The 17,458-nt window shown below is 41.2% G+C and overlaps 1 protein-coding gene across 1 annotated transcript; it reads left to right on the forward strand.

Moving 5' to 3' along the window:
- Positions 1-5,514: 5,514 nt before the first annotated feature.
- On the forward strand, positions 5,515-16,622 carry LOC308319827 (globoside alpha-1,3-N-acetylgalactosaminyltransferase 1-like; the record flags this gene model as incomplete). Its single annotated transcript, XM_080770025.1, has 10 exons — positions 5,515-5,720; positions 7,218-7,287; positions 8,588-8,598; positions 11,006-11,140; positions 12,676-12,784; positions 13,465-13,578; positions 14,171-14,287; positions 14,483-14,616; positions 15,916-15,993; positions 16,481-16,622. The coding sequence occupies 10 exons, from the start codon at positions 5,515-5,517 to the stop codon at positions 16,620-16,622; spliced, it is 1,116 nt and encodes a 371-aa protein (XP_080626151.1).
- Between the last annotated feature and the right edge of the window lie 836 nt (positions 16,623-17,458).

A 17,458-nucleotide genomic window follows, 5' to 3' on the forward strand; every position in this document is an offset into this window, starting at 1 on the left:
CACTTGGCAATCATTGTTCATTTTTGAGGCACAAAGGTCACATAGCAGCACTCCTCATTTTATCCTTATGCTGTCGTAAGTATTACTTACAAAAAATAGCTGATCTTGACATCAAAATGATCTTGCAGGCAGGCAGGCAGGCAAACAAAAAATCGAATGGAAAAAAGAGCTGCAAAAAGCTAATCAACACATTTTAAGAGCAAATAAATGCTGCACAAGCAGTGAAGCACACAAACAGTAGACATCAGCAGAAATAATTTATACTACATCTCTATTTCCAAAATCAGTCTATTTTAAAGTCATCATTTGAATAAATATAAATGTATTTTAAAGTAATTTGCTTCATGTGAATGTCTCAGTGCACAAGTCTTAACATCAGTGTAACCTCACATGACAGCAGAAAAATAAGGCCATGCTGTTTATTGCAATATAGCATGTTGATTACATGGAATATCTTCACAGCCGCTCTCTTTGCAGACGCAGAACATACAGTACTGTACAGCCATGCTCTTATCGTAGACCACATGTTGGAGTTCTCAGGTGTCCCATTGATTGTATTTAGGCCAGGGTTCAGCCTGTAGATTCACTTTCCACTGGGTACCATGCTAGGCCACGACAGGGACGTGCAGAGATTGTTTCTTTCTTTAATATAGTAAACACTGCATTCGTGGTCTGGAAAGGGCAGTTGTTTTACAGACGGGTAAAAGGGCAGGGGCTGAAGCCCCCCTTTGATGTCTATGTGTGCACGTCCCTGGCTGGTCCATGAGGAGGGAGAGTATAATAGACGCGCTGGACCGTCACCGTGCGCTATCTTCAGTCACTCTGTTCCAGAATGGAGACTGCAGCTGGGGCATTGCTTGTTCTACTGCTGTGCCTCTGTGGGCCTGGAGCTCAGGGGGAGAGAGGAGCACTCAACCAGAGAGACGATCTCTGGGACGAAGTCGACCGTCTGACAGACATGGTGTACAACCTGAGAAGCACGGTGGTAGTGCAGGGAGCGAAGCTGGGAATGGTGCAGGAAGAAGCCAAGGAGCAGAGAGACATGGTGGCAGTACAAGGAAACACTGTGACAGCACAGGGTCAGATGCTGAAGAGCATGGAGGCCAAGCTGACAGCCAGCGAAGGACATGTCCAGGATCTGAGCGGCACTGTGGCAGAACTGCAACAGCTGCTTCTGCTTCTTCGGTTGGAGTTGACCGCCACCAAACATGAGATGGAAGGTATATGGCAAAAGAACATGCCGGTTAGAATGGTCAAAAATGAGCTTGAAGAATTGTGTAAAGGTAGTGTACAGGCTTTGTGTTTAGAATCTGTCTCTGTGATATGTTTCCCAGAAATGGCTGCCGAATTGACTGCCAGCCAGACGCAGGTTGGACTCCTCCAGAGCAGACTCAGTACCAGTGAAGGCCAGATCCAGACTGTCCAGACCAGACTCAGTACCAGTGAAGGTCAAGTGGAGAACTTGAAGACAGAAAGTGGAGGTACAGTAATTGTGGGGTCGCTGCAACACCACTGTACACCACTGTAATATCGTAAGACCAAAGGTTTGGCACCTATAACTACTCCTACACACTCTTCACTTAGAAACTTTGACATGTTCATCTTACTGTGTGCGGATGTACATGAATATTAAAACTTAAGTGAACTTTGGATGCTACCCAGTCCGGGAGGCATGCACACTTGAGATTATTACTTTGAAATAATTTGCAGTTTTCTAAATATAGAACTTAACTTAAGCACCCAATGCATTGTCAATGGGCATTTAAAGGGCAGCAACAGCAAAGAACTATTGGGATGTCCCGATACAACTTTTTTCGTTTCCGATCCCGATACCACCATTTCTGTGTTTAGCCGATACCGAATACCGATAACAGAATAATAATTATAATTAAAAAAAGAAAATTACTTATTTTATCGCATGTTGTTAATAGCAGACTCCTCACTCAAATGTGCATTTGCAGTTTGGGCAACTCGATAGCAAACTCCACATGCCCCAACACTTTATTTACCTGCCATAGTGTCTGATCGGTGGTTAGACTGGCATAATCGCCGATACCGATATGACCCAAAAGGGCCGATACCGATACCGTATCGGGACATCTCTACAAAGAACACAAGTCGATATCTTTTACAATGCTCTTGTAAACCAGATTGGGGACCCAGATTGCTCATTGAGTTGCTTATGCCAGGATTTGATCCCACAACCTTGTGGTTCAGAGACAAGTGCTTTTCCTATTGAGCTATCCAGAGACAAGAAACACTGTAGATTAACATTATATGAACGTGCAATTTTTTACACTACAGATATATTTCTTATTTGATTTTTTTACATCACCAAGTTCGCACGGGTCTGCTCTCCGATTTCTAAGCTGTACGTGTGATTTTGAGTTAAGACCATTAATATCAACCCATGTCCTTGCACTGTAGCAATTATAGTACAGCTGGTGATACATAGTCTGTCAATCAATGCATAGTAACTAAGTACATTTACTCAAGTACTATACAAGTGCTTACCATGTACAGTTGTGAGCTTGTAGATCTGCTATTTTGGAAAAAGCTTGATAATCTTTGGAAAATGTGAGTAGCCTACTTTTACTTAGGTACTTAAAGTATATTAACTATTAACACACACACGCACACACACACACACACACACACACACACACACACACACACACACACACACACAGTCACATACAACAGTCAGAGATACCTACAAAGTCAAAGAATGCACTGCTGGGACCTTCGCTGCATTTGTTGTATTGATTTAATAATCATGTTGTAATGATTTCATATTCATGTTGTATTGATTTCATATCCATGTTGTATTGGTTTAATGTATTTCAGCTCATGGTGCTCAGCTGTCCACTGTAGAAACCAGGCTGACCATCAGTGAGGGCAAAGTGCAGGAACTGTCCAGTAAGTGTGTTTATCAAAATAATATAAAAGTTGTAAATGTATGTCCAGTAGACCTAAGTGTGTTTATCAAATATAAAAGTTGTAAATGTATGTCCAGTAAGTGTGTTTATCAAATGTGTTGTAAATGTATGTCCAGTCAGTGTGTTTATCAAATATAAAAGTTGTAAATGTATGTCCAGTAAGTGTGTTTATCAAATATAAAAGTTGTAAATGTATGTCCAGTAAGTGTGTTTATCAAATATAAAAGTTGTAAATGTATGTCCAGTAAGTGTGTTTATCAAATATAAAAGTTGTAAATGTATGTCCAGTAAGTGTGTTTATCAAATGTGTTGTAAATGTAGGCTATATGTCCCACCTGGTTGTACCTGTCTGTTAGTCTTTGTCCATTTTATGCCCATGTATGGAGAACCTTGATGTCATGATATTGGTCGGATTGGTGGCTCTGGACAACCGCTTCTTCATAATATGCCTATGAATAATCAATTAATCAATCAATCAAATAATGAATCAATCAATCGACGATCGATCGATCGAATAATTAATTGATTAATTCATGTTTATGTCAAACTAAAAGTATTAACAAAAACCACAACAAAAGTCCACAAACAACAGTGGACCTACAGTACGGTATATGGGGCATTATATAGTCTTTAATATAACCTAGATAGATAGATAGATCTACAAGCTCGTGCTGCTTCACTTCATGCCACGCTGCAAGCTTTTACATCTGCTATTTTTGCACGTCTTTTAAAAATGATGTTTGTAACATAAATCTTCTCTTCTCGGGGCAAAATAATTTGGCAAATAATTTTGGCAAATATTATTATGGAGCGTGTCTTCAGTGTACAGGGTTTGATGAGGTCAGATCAACATATGAAATGTCAGAACAGGTCAGCTCCATATATGGAGATCTAAGGGTTTGAGGTCAGATGTAGAGTTGTTGTCCGGCTCCATATATGCAGATCTAGGTTATGATCCAGGTCAGTGTCGTGATCTTGGATCCTGTATATCGAGATGGCCATATACGGTGGCGTGACGTGTCACGACTCACGAGGCGTGACCATATATGGAGGCGTGATGTCACGAGGCGTGCATGTGACCATACTGTATATGGTGACGTGATGTAACAAGGCGTGACCACTGACCATATATGGAGGCATGATGTCACGAGGCGTGACGGTCCGTGACCATATATGGCGTGGGTGACTAACAGACAGTAGATGTAGGTTTTCATAGTAAATGCATAACAATATAAATACTATTAATAAATTATGTAATAAATGCTTTTATATCAAATAAATGTGATAATGCTCTTGTGTTGACAGACCAACCAAAGGTGGCCTTCTCTGCTGGGTTGGGTGTTGGTGGACATTTTGGACCATTTAGTTCCTGGACCACTGTGCTTTATGGGAAGGTTCACACTAACATCGGGAACGCCTACAATCCATCTACAGGTAGGTGGGTGGGTGGATGGATGGATGGATGGATGGGTGGATGGGTGGGTGGGTGGGTGGGTGGATGAGTGGATGGATAGATGGGTGGATGGGTAGGTGGATGGGTGGATGGATGGATGGATGGATGGGTGACTTGACTTACTTGACTTAATCCTCTTTACCCCGTCGAGGGGCATAGGGCGTCCACCAGAGCTCTCCATCTCACTCTCTTCTGGCCCTGCGCTTTTGCTTCCTGACAGCTCATTCCAATGTCCTTTAGGTGCTCCAGGTGTTTCTTGGCCTACCCTGTTCCCTCTTCCCCTGTGGGTTGTAGTCCAGGGCCTGTTTCCTCTTCCCCTGTGAGTTGTAGTCCAGGGCCTGTTTCCTCTTCCCCTGTGGGTTGTAGTCCAGGGCCTGTTTCCTCTTCCCCTGTGAGTTGTAGTCCAGGGCCTGTTTCCTCTTCCCCTGTGGGTTGTAGTCCAGGGCCTGTTTCCTCTTCCCCTGTGAGTTGTAGTCCAGGGACTGTTTCCTCTTCCCCTGTGAGTTGTAGTCCAGGGCCTGTCTTGTGGTGTTATCTGTGTCCTTTCTAAGGGTGTGGCCTATCCAGTTCCACTTTCTCCTTTTGATCGTACAAGCTTTACTGTCTTGTTTTGTGATCCTCCACAACTCCTCATTTGTGGTTTTGATGGGCCACCATTCCTTGAGGATGTAACGGGTGGATGGATGGATGGTAATTATGGATGGATGGGTGGATGGATGGTAATGATGGGTGGATGGATGGATGGTAATGATGGGTGGACGGTAATGATGGGTGGATGGGTGGAGGGTGGGTGGATGGATGGATGGTAATGATGGATGGATTGGTGAGTGGGTGGGTGGATGGATGGTAATGAGCATTAAGTACATTAAGTGACTATGTTAATTATATGAATGAGTTTTACATTAAATTATTTAGTTAATTATGATAATTCAACTTACATCTCCCATCTTACGTGTGAGCTTGTAGATCAGCTTTTTTCCTTGAAAAAATAGAGCTTAACAGTGTTTATAAGTGTCAACGTGTGTGTTGTCTATAGGTATTTTCCACGCGCCTGTGAGAGGTGTTTATTACATCAAATTCACGGCATCTAACCGGGGAACATCAGAGTACGTGTGGATCTACATGTATAAAAACAACCAGCGACTCCTTTACAACCGTGGATACAACAACCATGGAGTGTACGAGTACGTCTCCAACGGAATGCTAGTAGAGATGGAGCAGGGAGACACCGTAGACATGAGGATACCTGGCGCTGGCGTCGGTCCCGCCAGGCTCTATGACGACGGCAACAATCACAACACATTCAGTGGTTTTCTGCTCTATTCTATGTAACTACTGTCTGCTGCTGATGGAAACTCACTGAGTACATTTACATTTCGGCGGTGGAAAAAGTACTCAATTGTAAAAGTACCAATGCTGCAATTTAGAACTACTTTATTACAAGTAAAAGTACGGAATTGGAAATGTACTTGAGTAAAAGTACAAAAGTATCGGCATCAAAATGTGGTCAAAATGTGTACAAAATCTATTGAATCCTCCACTAGTCCTGGTATAGCAGCTGCATTACATTAAAGAGCTTCCATAATGCTCATATCCATGTTGCCAATAAAGACACATTCGGAAGCACTGTTGTGTCAATTGTTTGTTAGTTTTAATGATCATTAAATGAGTGTACGTTGTATGATAGTTATACGATGTATGAGCGATATAATGATAAGTCTAATATCTAAACACTATGTACATCATTTTATCCATGTTTACTTTTATATTCAGATTGTACACTAATATCTGATATAGTGCTCAACGATAGTACACTTGATGAGGAAATGCTGCCATCTGGTGGCTGTTTGGATGAACCAATATCATGATGTCACTCGACCATGTCATTCTCCAGGAAAGTCACTAAAACCAATATATCAATAATTAAGATCTGGAAGTTCCATTTCCATTTCATTTGTTATTTCATTTGTCTGCACTCACTTGATCTGTTTGGTGTTCCATTTCATCCTGTTGGTGAGGTTAGGCTTAGCTTCCAATGATCATGGTGGAGCACATGAGGAGCAAACATTTTCTCTCTGACTGATGCTGGGCTGTCTTTATCAGTCAGTATGGCTCTGGTGAGCGAGCAGCTTCCTGTTTGCCCACATAGCCTTTCAAAATAAAAGCTTTTCATCCATTTCATTCAGGATTTTCTTATACATAATTTTAATTCTGTTTGTCAATATACCAGTTAATGTAATCTAGAGTGAATGCACTAACCGTATTTGTTATGCTGTAATGTATTTTATTTTGTGATATCTGTAATGTTGTTTTTATTTCCATTTTTTTGTATGTATATTATTCTGTGAGGACCCCAGGAAGAATAGCTGTTGCCAGGTGTAACAGCTAATGGGGATCCTAAATAAACTAAACCAAACCGATATTGCCAAGAGAAAACCTTCATAGAGAAGAGCGCCCCTCACTTCACACGTGTGTGATTTATATTTTATGTCAATTAATGATAATAATTTATTGTTTGTTTTGACACCGTTTGTTTTACATCATCATTACATCACCTAATACCCTCCTCGATGTTGTAAGATGATACACTTCACACGGGTGTGATTTTTGTCCTACACAACGATTAACGATTAAATTCCCATTGACAATGCATGGAGAATTTACGTCATGTGTCTGAGCAATGATAAGAGCGCCCCTCAATTCACCTGCCTTAGGCCCGTCGCTCCCAGTGGAGCATAGGCCATCAAGCATAGGCCATCATCTCCATCCAACGTGGTTTTGGGCTGTCCTTTCCACCTCTCCCAGCTGATTCCCTGTCTCTTCAGCTCCGCCTCAGTGTCCCGCCTCCAGGTGTTCTTAGGCCGCCCTCTCTTCCGCTTCCCCTGGGGGTTCAAAGTCAGTTGTACTAGCTGCCGGTTTCCTCAGGGTGTGGCCAATCCATCCCCACTTTCTCCTTAGGATCTGTTTTTCCGCTGGTTCCTGACTCCCTTTTCACCAGAGCTCTTCACTTCTGATTTTGTTTGGCCACTAGATCTTGAAAATGCGCCTCAGACAGCCGTTAATAAATGTCTGGATCCTTTGCAATGTCCCTCAATTCACACGGGTGTGAGTTTATTTCTGAAATAAACAAAACTACTATCCAATACAAATTGAGATTGGAAATCTTATGAGAAACATTTTGATGAGATGAGACTCTGACATATTTGTAGGTGTCTGAGTAACACTCGGCACACTCATGATTCTGCTGTGCGTACTGTCTGAGGGCACTGCTGGAAGCTATAAGGTGGGTCCCGGGGGTCCTGGCTTCTGAAGACGGTGGTTCCAAATACAACCACTGGTGGGACCAGTTGAACCTGCTCCAACTGTAGTTTTACTGAAATAATATATAATGAGTATGTACGACCCACCCCCCTCCTGTCTCTCTGTCCAGACATGCTTATCGTTGCCTTCTGTAGACAGCTGCTGACTCTGTATGTGTGAATCTGTTTATTTCAGATAGAAATCTGTTACTGCTGTTATCACAGAGCTCTTCAATGTAATAACAATTTAACATAGTTTAGATTTTTTGCAGTATTTATTTAAATTCTTTATTCTTTTGTGTCCTCGATTTGTCTCTTCTATAACCTCACAGCCGTATAAGCGGCTCTGATGTGCTGTGAAGTGACAACATGCTGTTGAAGGCTTGTAAGAGTACTGGGTACATCCTCATCGCCTTAGTTACTGCTGCTGTCTTGACGAGGTAAGGGTTTCTGTTTAATCTACTATTTCATGCAGTGAGGATTTCACCATAATGGCATTTTTTTCTGATGTGAGAACCGATCAGCGTTCAATGCAAAGGCAATCTTAGTTATAACCCAATTGCCAGAGAATAAACATATGGCCAACGTTTTTGCAAACCACTGACATGTTGCATCTCGATGGTCCCAAGGCAGGCACCAAGCAATATCTACTTGAATTGATATGAATATGTTTAATCCTGTTAAGATATACAGTATTTATAAATAAGTGAATAACAAATACCAAATATACAGTATATAAATACTGTATTTATATACTGTATATTTGGTATACATTTTTTTATTCACTTATTTATTCTGTTAACTATGATGACACTCACTTGTCATACAGTTTGCGTAACAAAATGTTCTGTGTGTTTAGGTTCATCTATGTGTGGTCTACTGTTTATGGCCCCCAGGCCATAACAAGGTGAGATCTGGTTTTGTGTTTTTGTCTTAATTGCTTTTTGCAGATATTTCAGATATTTTGTCTGGGTCAAATTCACACAGGATATGAATAAAGAATAAATCATGTGAGCAATATATGCATGCCTTTTCAAAATGACCTTTTAAAGTCAAATCTTTGGCAGAAGATCTGTATGATTTATAACATGTCTCCCCGCTCAAGCTTTTGCAAAGAAAACATCCTGACAGTAGAGAAAGTAACAAGCCAGCCCAAGGAACTCCCCAAGGAAACTCCTCAGACACCCCCAAAGGAACTCCCCAAGGAAACCCCCAAGGAACCATGGCATGTTGGTGACCTCCTGATGCCTGAGGGGTGAGACTCACCTTTGTTCCTAAATGCATTCTGTGTTGTCTGCACGTGCATGTAATGTATATAATAAGACTAATATGGTTCATATTTACTTTCAGACTTCAATACCCACAGCCGAGAGCATTAATTGGGTAAGTAGAAGAACCGGCATTATTAACAACTTGAGCCCTATTCAATAGATAATAATAATAATTTAACATTTCAGAACATTTAGAATTTCAGAAACTTTAAGTGTTGGAAATATTCACATAATGGCTTGCCTAAAATAGGGACACCTAAGGTGAAAGTCATTAACTCTTCACTTTTCACCAACTCGAGTGAGCAGCACTGAGTTATGACTCTTTTTAAGTACAGTACTTGAAGTTGAAAAAGGCAGACGCACAACTTCAATGTTATAGAATAGAAAATATATTATGCTCTCTCTCTCTCTCTCTCTCTGTGGGTGTGGTGTGATATTGTATTTACAGTATAGTATATAAAGGCCATGGGTGTCAGATATGACATATGACTGTTGATTCTAATAGAGATTTATTATTTTGTTCGAGTCCTGTTGGATTACGCGCTGTCAGGCCAGAGCCTATATGTGGCATGATGCTCCTGGACCACTAGGCCAGTGGGTGCCCGATTTCAGATATTTTTGTTGTAGCGATTTAGTTTTTTTAAATTATTTACTATAGTCCTACTAGACCACAGGAAATTACAGATCACAGGATCTACTGAATGTGAAGGGTGAGGTGACAAGCTGACATATTGAGCCTACAACACAGTAGGATACCCCCTTCACATTCAGTAGATCCTGTGATCTTTTGTGGCCAGATGTAATTCCCTGGCGTCTAGTAGGACTATAGTAAATAATAAATCGCTATTTACTAAAAAAATACTTATTTAGCCCCATGTTTGAATGTCCCTGCACCCTGTCAAAAATAGCTAAAATCTCTAAAACTAAAGAAGGCATTAAAGAATAATAATAACACTCATCTTTGACTTTCTCTAATAACGTAAAACATGAACCTTGGTTGGGAAAAAAAAACTAAAGTTGTCCTTTTAAAGTACAGGGTGGCTATTTGAGGCATATGCCAGGGTGATGGTGGTTAGAGGGACACAGTGAGTCTGAAATACCTGCACTCCCAGTCTCAGAAACAACACTGACTGTGGTCTCACTCCCAGTCTCAGAAACACTGACTGTGGTCTCACTCCCAGTCTCAGAAACAAAACTGACTGTGGTCTCACTCCCAGTCTCAGAAGCAACACTGACTGTGGTCTCACTCCCAGTCTCAGAAACAACACTGACTGTGGTCTCACTGCGTATAAGTATCATTGTGAGTGTGATGACTCTTCATGCATGTGAAAACACATACATGTGCATTCTTTGCACACCTTCCCCCTGGGTAATCAGCAGTGCCGGATCTAGCTTGCATGGTGCCCTATAGGGCTATATAGGCGATCCCCCCCCCCCCCCCCCCCCTTGAGCTTGTAGATCAGCTCCAAGTAACATAGCCATTTGACATGCCTTTGGCTTTAAACATGGTAAATCACATAGATTCACATTTTTGTAGTCTTCAATTAGTAAATGTAAATTTAAATGCAAACTCAAACAAATTGAGGCTATACTGAAAGTTCCAAACTGAACTTAATCTACAGACATTAGCCCATTAAGGCCAGATTTGTAACCACATTAAGCAGTAAGCATATAAAGTAGAAGTAGAATAAACAGTAGAATAAGTTTAATAAACAGAACAGACCATTGGCGTCTTTGGGGGTAGAGCTCTTGGGTAGACCTTCAGCTTGCTTGTTTGTTAGTTGTGTGAGTGTCACCACCACCGCCTTTAACAGGTGTTCAATCAGCCAAATGAGCACCAGCAGCCATCTTGCAGCTGATGCACCCTGGGAGATGTAGTTGTCTGAGGTGTCTTGTAGAAGATCCATGCTCCATTTATGAGTTTTAACTCAACAGACAGTGTATTCAGTGTAAAGCACCAACCTCACTGAGAGACAGTGTAGTCAGTGTAAAGCACCAACCTCACTGAGAGACAGGCTTCAAACTAATTGTGATTGTGAACAGGAGAAGAGATGTGAGCGCAGTCACACCCTGGAATTCTCCTCTGGTTTGGGAAGGAACGTTTGATCCCCTGGTCATAGATGCAGTCTACAAGAAGATGGAGCCCAGAGTTGCAATTCTTGTGCTTGCAGTTGGCAAGTGGGTACACACACACACACACACACACACACACACACACACACACACACACACACACAGTCACACAGTCACACACACACACACACACACACACACACACACACACACACACACACACACACACACACACGACATGCAAGTCATGAAAATGCATAGACGCTGATTTGTATGACACACACACACACACACACACACACACACACACGCACACACACACACACACACACACACTCCATAAAAATACATATTAAACTGTTTTCTCTATCCTTCACATTAATTCATTTCTTTATCCTCACATGACTTAACCGTCTTAACCCCTACAGTATATATACTGTTGTCTAGATTTGCTATTTCTGTCGAACATTTTGCCATTTGTGTAATGTATAGACACAACTTAAGTAGGGGCTCGCAACTCACTTTGCATGGACACAGCAGGCAGGACATGTTATGCCCTGTACAAATTTCAGGGTTAAATTAACATTGATTTTAAAATATAAATTGGGGGTCCCAGAGACAGAAATGCCATTGGGGTCCTTGAAATTAAACGGGTTGAAAAATCACTGCTAGAGCTGTAAAATCTTTTCTTATGGGGGTCCCTGGCATATATTTTCAAATGGGGGTCCGCAGGATAATTAGTGTCAATTTGGGGGTCCTTGACATGAAAGAGTTTGGGAACCGTCAGAGCATTATCCTGTACGTCTCTAAATGTTTTGATGAATTGAACAAGGTGGACCCTCTTGTAAACAAGTGTAATGCTTTATTGGGTCATCAACTCAGACTTAACAATTTTTGTATTGAGTTGTGCTTGAAATGTACAATCAATCAATCTGTTAATTACATTACACTACATTGTGGCTTGATTCCTCCTTAACGGAACAATGCATTGTGTGTGTCCCCCAGGTCATTCAAGACAGAATTACAATCAACATTTCGTATAATTCATAATTTCATCCTTATTTGTGGATGGAAACCCCTTTTGGGGTTCTTATTGCTATGTACAGTAGCAGTAGTGTTTTTGGCAGCACATTTTGATTTTAGTTTTAGTCATGGTCTCTTGAATAATATTAATTTAATTTTAGTCACATTTAGTCACCTGGAATGTCTTAGTGTTAGTCTAGTTTTAGTCGACTAAATATCATATGATTTTAATCGACTAAATCTACAGTTAATTATAATTTGGTGACGAAATTGTCATTATATTTAGTCTTAGTTTTAGTCATAGCATAGTTTTCATTTCGTTTCCATTCAGTGAAAAAAGGTAGTCGTCGAACATTTTTCCTCATAGTTTTAGACAACACTGGTATAGCAACATATCGGCATCCGTCCTAAATTAGTTTACAGTTGCTAGCATGCTGTAGCAGAGATACAGGAAACGCGTTAACTTGTAGTTTATACATCCCATGATAAATGTTGTACTAAAAGAATGAGCTCATATCCATGCTAATTATACTTTACAAATGTTAATCCTATAGGGTCCTGGGTCTGATGGAGTTTAATGTATTTATTTACCGTATATATTTATTGAATCCTCACAGGTACACCCACTTCCTGAAGCGTTTCCTGGAGACAGCAGAGGAGTACTTCTTTGTTGGCTATCATGTGACCTACTATGTGTTAACAGACCATGAGGACGAGGTTCCAAAGGTAGGTATTTGATTATAATAATAATAATGTCATAATGATATTTACTAACATGCTGCTGCTGTAAGATGTAAGTTGAAATAATAGTTATTTTGAAAAAAAAGAAATTAAATATCATACGTATACTGTTGCAAGAGTAAAAATCTAAATAAAAGAAAAAGAACGATAAAGGAGAAAATGGCAAAATAAAATTAAAATGTGTAAAATTAAAACATCCGCATTGTGATGTTCAGATATTGCGGCTTCCATTTTTCAAATTTCAATGCAGATCTGTCACGGTGAGACAGGTGATGGACCAAATGCAGAACCAAGAGCAGGCAGGCAGGCAGATAAAGTAGAATGATGATTTATTCACAACTAAACAGGACATATACAACGGCAGGACACTGTGACAACAAACTATAATCTGACAAGGGAACACTGAACACTGGGAGGTATAAATAGACACAAAGACTAACTAGACACAGGTGCAACATAACTACAATCAACACATGATTGGCTGACACTAAACAGGTTACAGGACACAGGTGAATTACAATGCAGACTGGTGAGACAAGGCAGGTATCAACAAATGGGGCAGACAAGAAACACCAGGAACAAAACTACACAATAAGAGTACACCACAGACAGATATCGTGACAAGATCAGTTGATTATTATATTGAAATGTCCTCAACCTGTTAGATAAAGCTCGCAGCTCACAGAAAGATTACAACCATCAAGATCCCGGGAGCAAACCGCTGGCAGGAAGTGGTCCTGTCCAAAATGAAGTGGGCCACCGTCTACATTGATCAACAGGTACATGTGGGGCTTTGCGGAGGGATGGTGTGGAGCAATGCATGGAGTCCAGGATCCCCCAGGGGTTCAGGGGGAGGGGAGGGGGTCCCCAGCTAAATTAGTTAAAATGGCATCACGATCAGTTAACCACTTTAGGCTTACAGTATGTATTTTCAGTCCACGGCCAAATACTGATTAATTTGGAGCAGGGGTTTTCAAACCTTTTCATCTCATAATCTTATACCTAATTTATGGTCCATGGATGCGATAGTGTCGCGTACAGAAGGTATAGCAGATCTTTAAGCTCACAATGAATCACACAATGAATCATTTGAACTATTCAAAAATGTTTTGCAAAATAGTAAAAAGGGGTGACAAAAATGGAGCCCTAAATGTCATCAAATGGTGGTCCGTGGCTCAATTGCTGAATAAATAATGGGCCTTGATGTGAAAAGGGTTGAAAACCACTGCTCTAAAACATGGTCCGCATTTGATTCGATCATTCGTATTTCGTACATAGCTATCATACGGAAATACACATATTTCCCCCCCTAAGAATTTGCTGTAAGACCAGGCTGAATTTAAGCTCCAGTTATTTTCTCTCTTCTCTCAGATCCGCAACGAGTCAGACTACCTGTTCATGATGGATGTGGACAGTGTGTTCTACGCTCGCTTCGGGGCAGAGTCTCTGAGCCGCCTGACAGCTACTCTCCACCGTGGCTACTACATGGTTTACTTTTTTTCACACCTATGTTTGATATGTTGATATGTTTGATACAGTTATAGGGCAAACGTTGTAACGTGAATCATATTGAAAAACTGACAAAACATGTATGTATTTATGTATGTGTGTTTGTGTGTGTGTGTGTGTGTTTATGTATCTATGTGCATTCTTCATATGTGATCATTTCTGTTCTATTATCAGAGCACAGATAGAGATGGTTTTCCATATGAGCGTCGTAAAGCATCCCAGGCCTTCATCCCAGCTGGTGAAGGGGACTACTACTACACCGCTGCAGTATGGGGAGGCTACATTGAAGACATGTACAAACTGGTCAGGTACAAATGGCTTTCATCATTATTTTACACTAGTCTCCTTCAGAATATAAATGTTTCCGTAGTACAGGTGTGGGTTCGAATCCACCGTGGTGCAACCGGCTTTGTCGGGCGTCTATGTGTGAACACAATGGTCCCGTGGAAGAAGCTGGGCGGGAAGGGTGATATTGGTAATTGCATGTAATATACGGGCTGGAGGCGGCACCTGTCAGCGGGGAGTGTTGGGCGGGAGGAGTAGGACGAAGGCTCTACGTCCTCCTGGTGGGGGCTCCTCACTTGCCGGTGAGCCAGGAGGACGCAACAGTACGTCCTCCCGGTGGGGGCTCCTCACTGGCAGGTGACGTGAGTCAGTGTGTGGGGAGCAGGGACGGCTCCAAATACCATGAATTAATTCAATTTAAGTACAATTCAGGCATAAGAGGTTTACACTGTAGATATGCTGTGATATGGATATCGTTGTCAGAAACTTATTTTTTTTTTCAACTTTTTACGTTTTTTTCGTGATTAATGTTCTACTTCAGTGGTTCCCAAACTTGTTCTTGTCAAGGATCCCCAAATTGACACTAATCATCCTGTGGACCCCCATTTGAAAAGATATGCCAGGGACCCCCATAAGAGAAGATTTTTACGGCTCTAGCAGTGATTCTCAAACAGTTTAATTTCAAGGACCCCCAGTTTGACATGCATTAGTCTATGGAGCCTCATTTAAGGGCAGTTCTATCTCTGAGACCCCCAATTTATAGTGTAAAATCAATGTTAATTTAACTCTGAGAGTGTACAAATGTTGTACACTCTCTGAGTTACAGACCCATAAGGGTCCATTTGGTTCCTAAGTATATAATTTAGCTTGGGACCGACTGGAACTCCCTCAAGGACCCCACTTTGTATCATCATACAAGAGTGTCACACAAAAGTAGTGCAGCAAGGGACGACATTTCAAAAGAGTATGTATTTAAAGATCTGTAAGCCTCGTCGAAGAAAGCTAACTCGGATTGTGACAAATAATGACAACATACACAATATTTTGGAGCCGAACAAATAATTACAAAGAAAAACAAAAAAAGTGTTGTACCCTGCCCTTTTTTTCTTCTTTCTAATTATTTGTTTGGCCCCAAGAAAATGTGCTTGTTGTGATTTGTCACGATCCGAGTTGGCTTTGGTCGAGGCTTAGGGCTACAGGTCTTTAAATAAATACTTTTTGAAATGTCTATGGGAAAAATGCATGGGGAATTATTTCCTGGGCCCGTCGTCATCATGAAAGCGCTGTGACGCTCTATAGTGACCCGTGTTTGGACCCCTCAGGTACTGCTTTGAAAAGTCAGAGATCGACACAGAGAACGACATCGAGGCTGCCTGGCAGGAAGAGAGCCATCTCAACAAGTAAAGCTGTCTGCACACACACACGCACGCGCACACACACACACACACACACACACACACACACACACACACACACACACACACACACACACACACACACACACACACACACACACACACACACACACACACACACACACACACACACACACACACACACACACACACACACACACACAGCCTACTACAACAGTGATTCTCAGCCGTTTCAAGGATGCCCAGTTTCAAATCGTTACCACAATAAGTAAATAAGAGGTAAATAAGCAGATAAGAGGTTTCTACCCGACAGTAATGATATTTTATTAAAATTATAAAGAACATAATTATGGAATAAGGAACCATAAAACAAGTTTGACGTACTGTATGAACTGTCTTGTCTTGTCTTGTCTGTCTGTCTGTCTGTCTGTCTGTCTGTCTGTCTGTCTGTCTGTCTGTCTGTCTGTCTGTCTGTCTGTCTGTCTGTCTGTCTGTCTGTCCGTCCATTCAGGTACTTCTTGTACAACAAGCCCACCAAGATTCTGTCTCCAGAGTACCTCTGGTCAGACTATGACCAGGTACCAGATAACATCAAGGTGGTTCGTATTTCCCAGCTGGTGAAGAACTACGCTGAGGTGCGACCCAATGTATAATTTTTGTCATTTTATTGATGCAGTATGTTGTGAATGAATGCCATCAGTCATTGCCTTTGGCAAATGCTTTTATTTTGTCTCTGTATCTTTATGCGTCTTTTTGAATGGTTGTCAGCTCCCAATGAAAATGTCCTATATAATTATGATATAGTCCCATGGATGTGCACACATAGACATCAAAGGGAGGCTTCAGCCCATGCCCTTTTACCTGTCCGTAAAACAACTGCCCTTTCCAGACCACGAATGCAGCACTTACTATGGTGAAAGAAATACAAGCATTCAGGGGAATAGCTTTTTTCCCCCCGAAAGTCTCCTGAACTTTAAGGCAGCATTTTGCATTGAACTAATTGGTTTAAAAATCCAATGTCGTTGCACCGCATCTCCACTAGATAAAGAATGCTGGGTTGCGCCGCGCAAATAGCTGATCTACAAAGCTCCCAACGCGTCGTGTTGAGAGCTTGTGTAGATCCATTTTTGCTATTTTTTGTCCAAAAGTGCCCTCTTATGGGATTTCTGCCCCTGCCTCTCTAACACTCTGCACGTCCCTGTATAGGCCTATACTGTATTAAAATGTAACTAATGGGACTAATGACATACATGTATGCCAGGAGGGTAATCATCATCATCATCATAACCTTTATTTCAATTCGGAGTACAATTGAGGGGCAGGCCCTCATTTTCAATGTAGCCGAATACAGAACACAAATCAATACAAGTCAGCAATTTACAACAGAAATCTTAAATATACGAATCAGAAAACATATGATACCAACAGATAATTAATTCATCAAAAAAGTATACTGTAAAATGCATTGGTCAATGTTTCAGTAATTGCC

Source organism: Protomyctophum bolini, assembly GCF_963924005.1.
Source record: "Protomyctophum bolini genome assembly, chromosome: 1".
Taxonomy (NCBI): Eukaryota; Metazoa; Chordata; class Actinopteri; order Myctophiformes; family Myctophidae; genus Protomyctophum; species Protomyctophum bolini.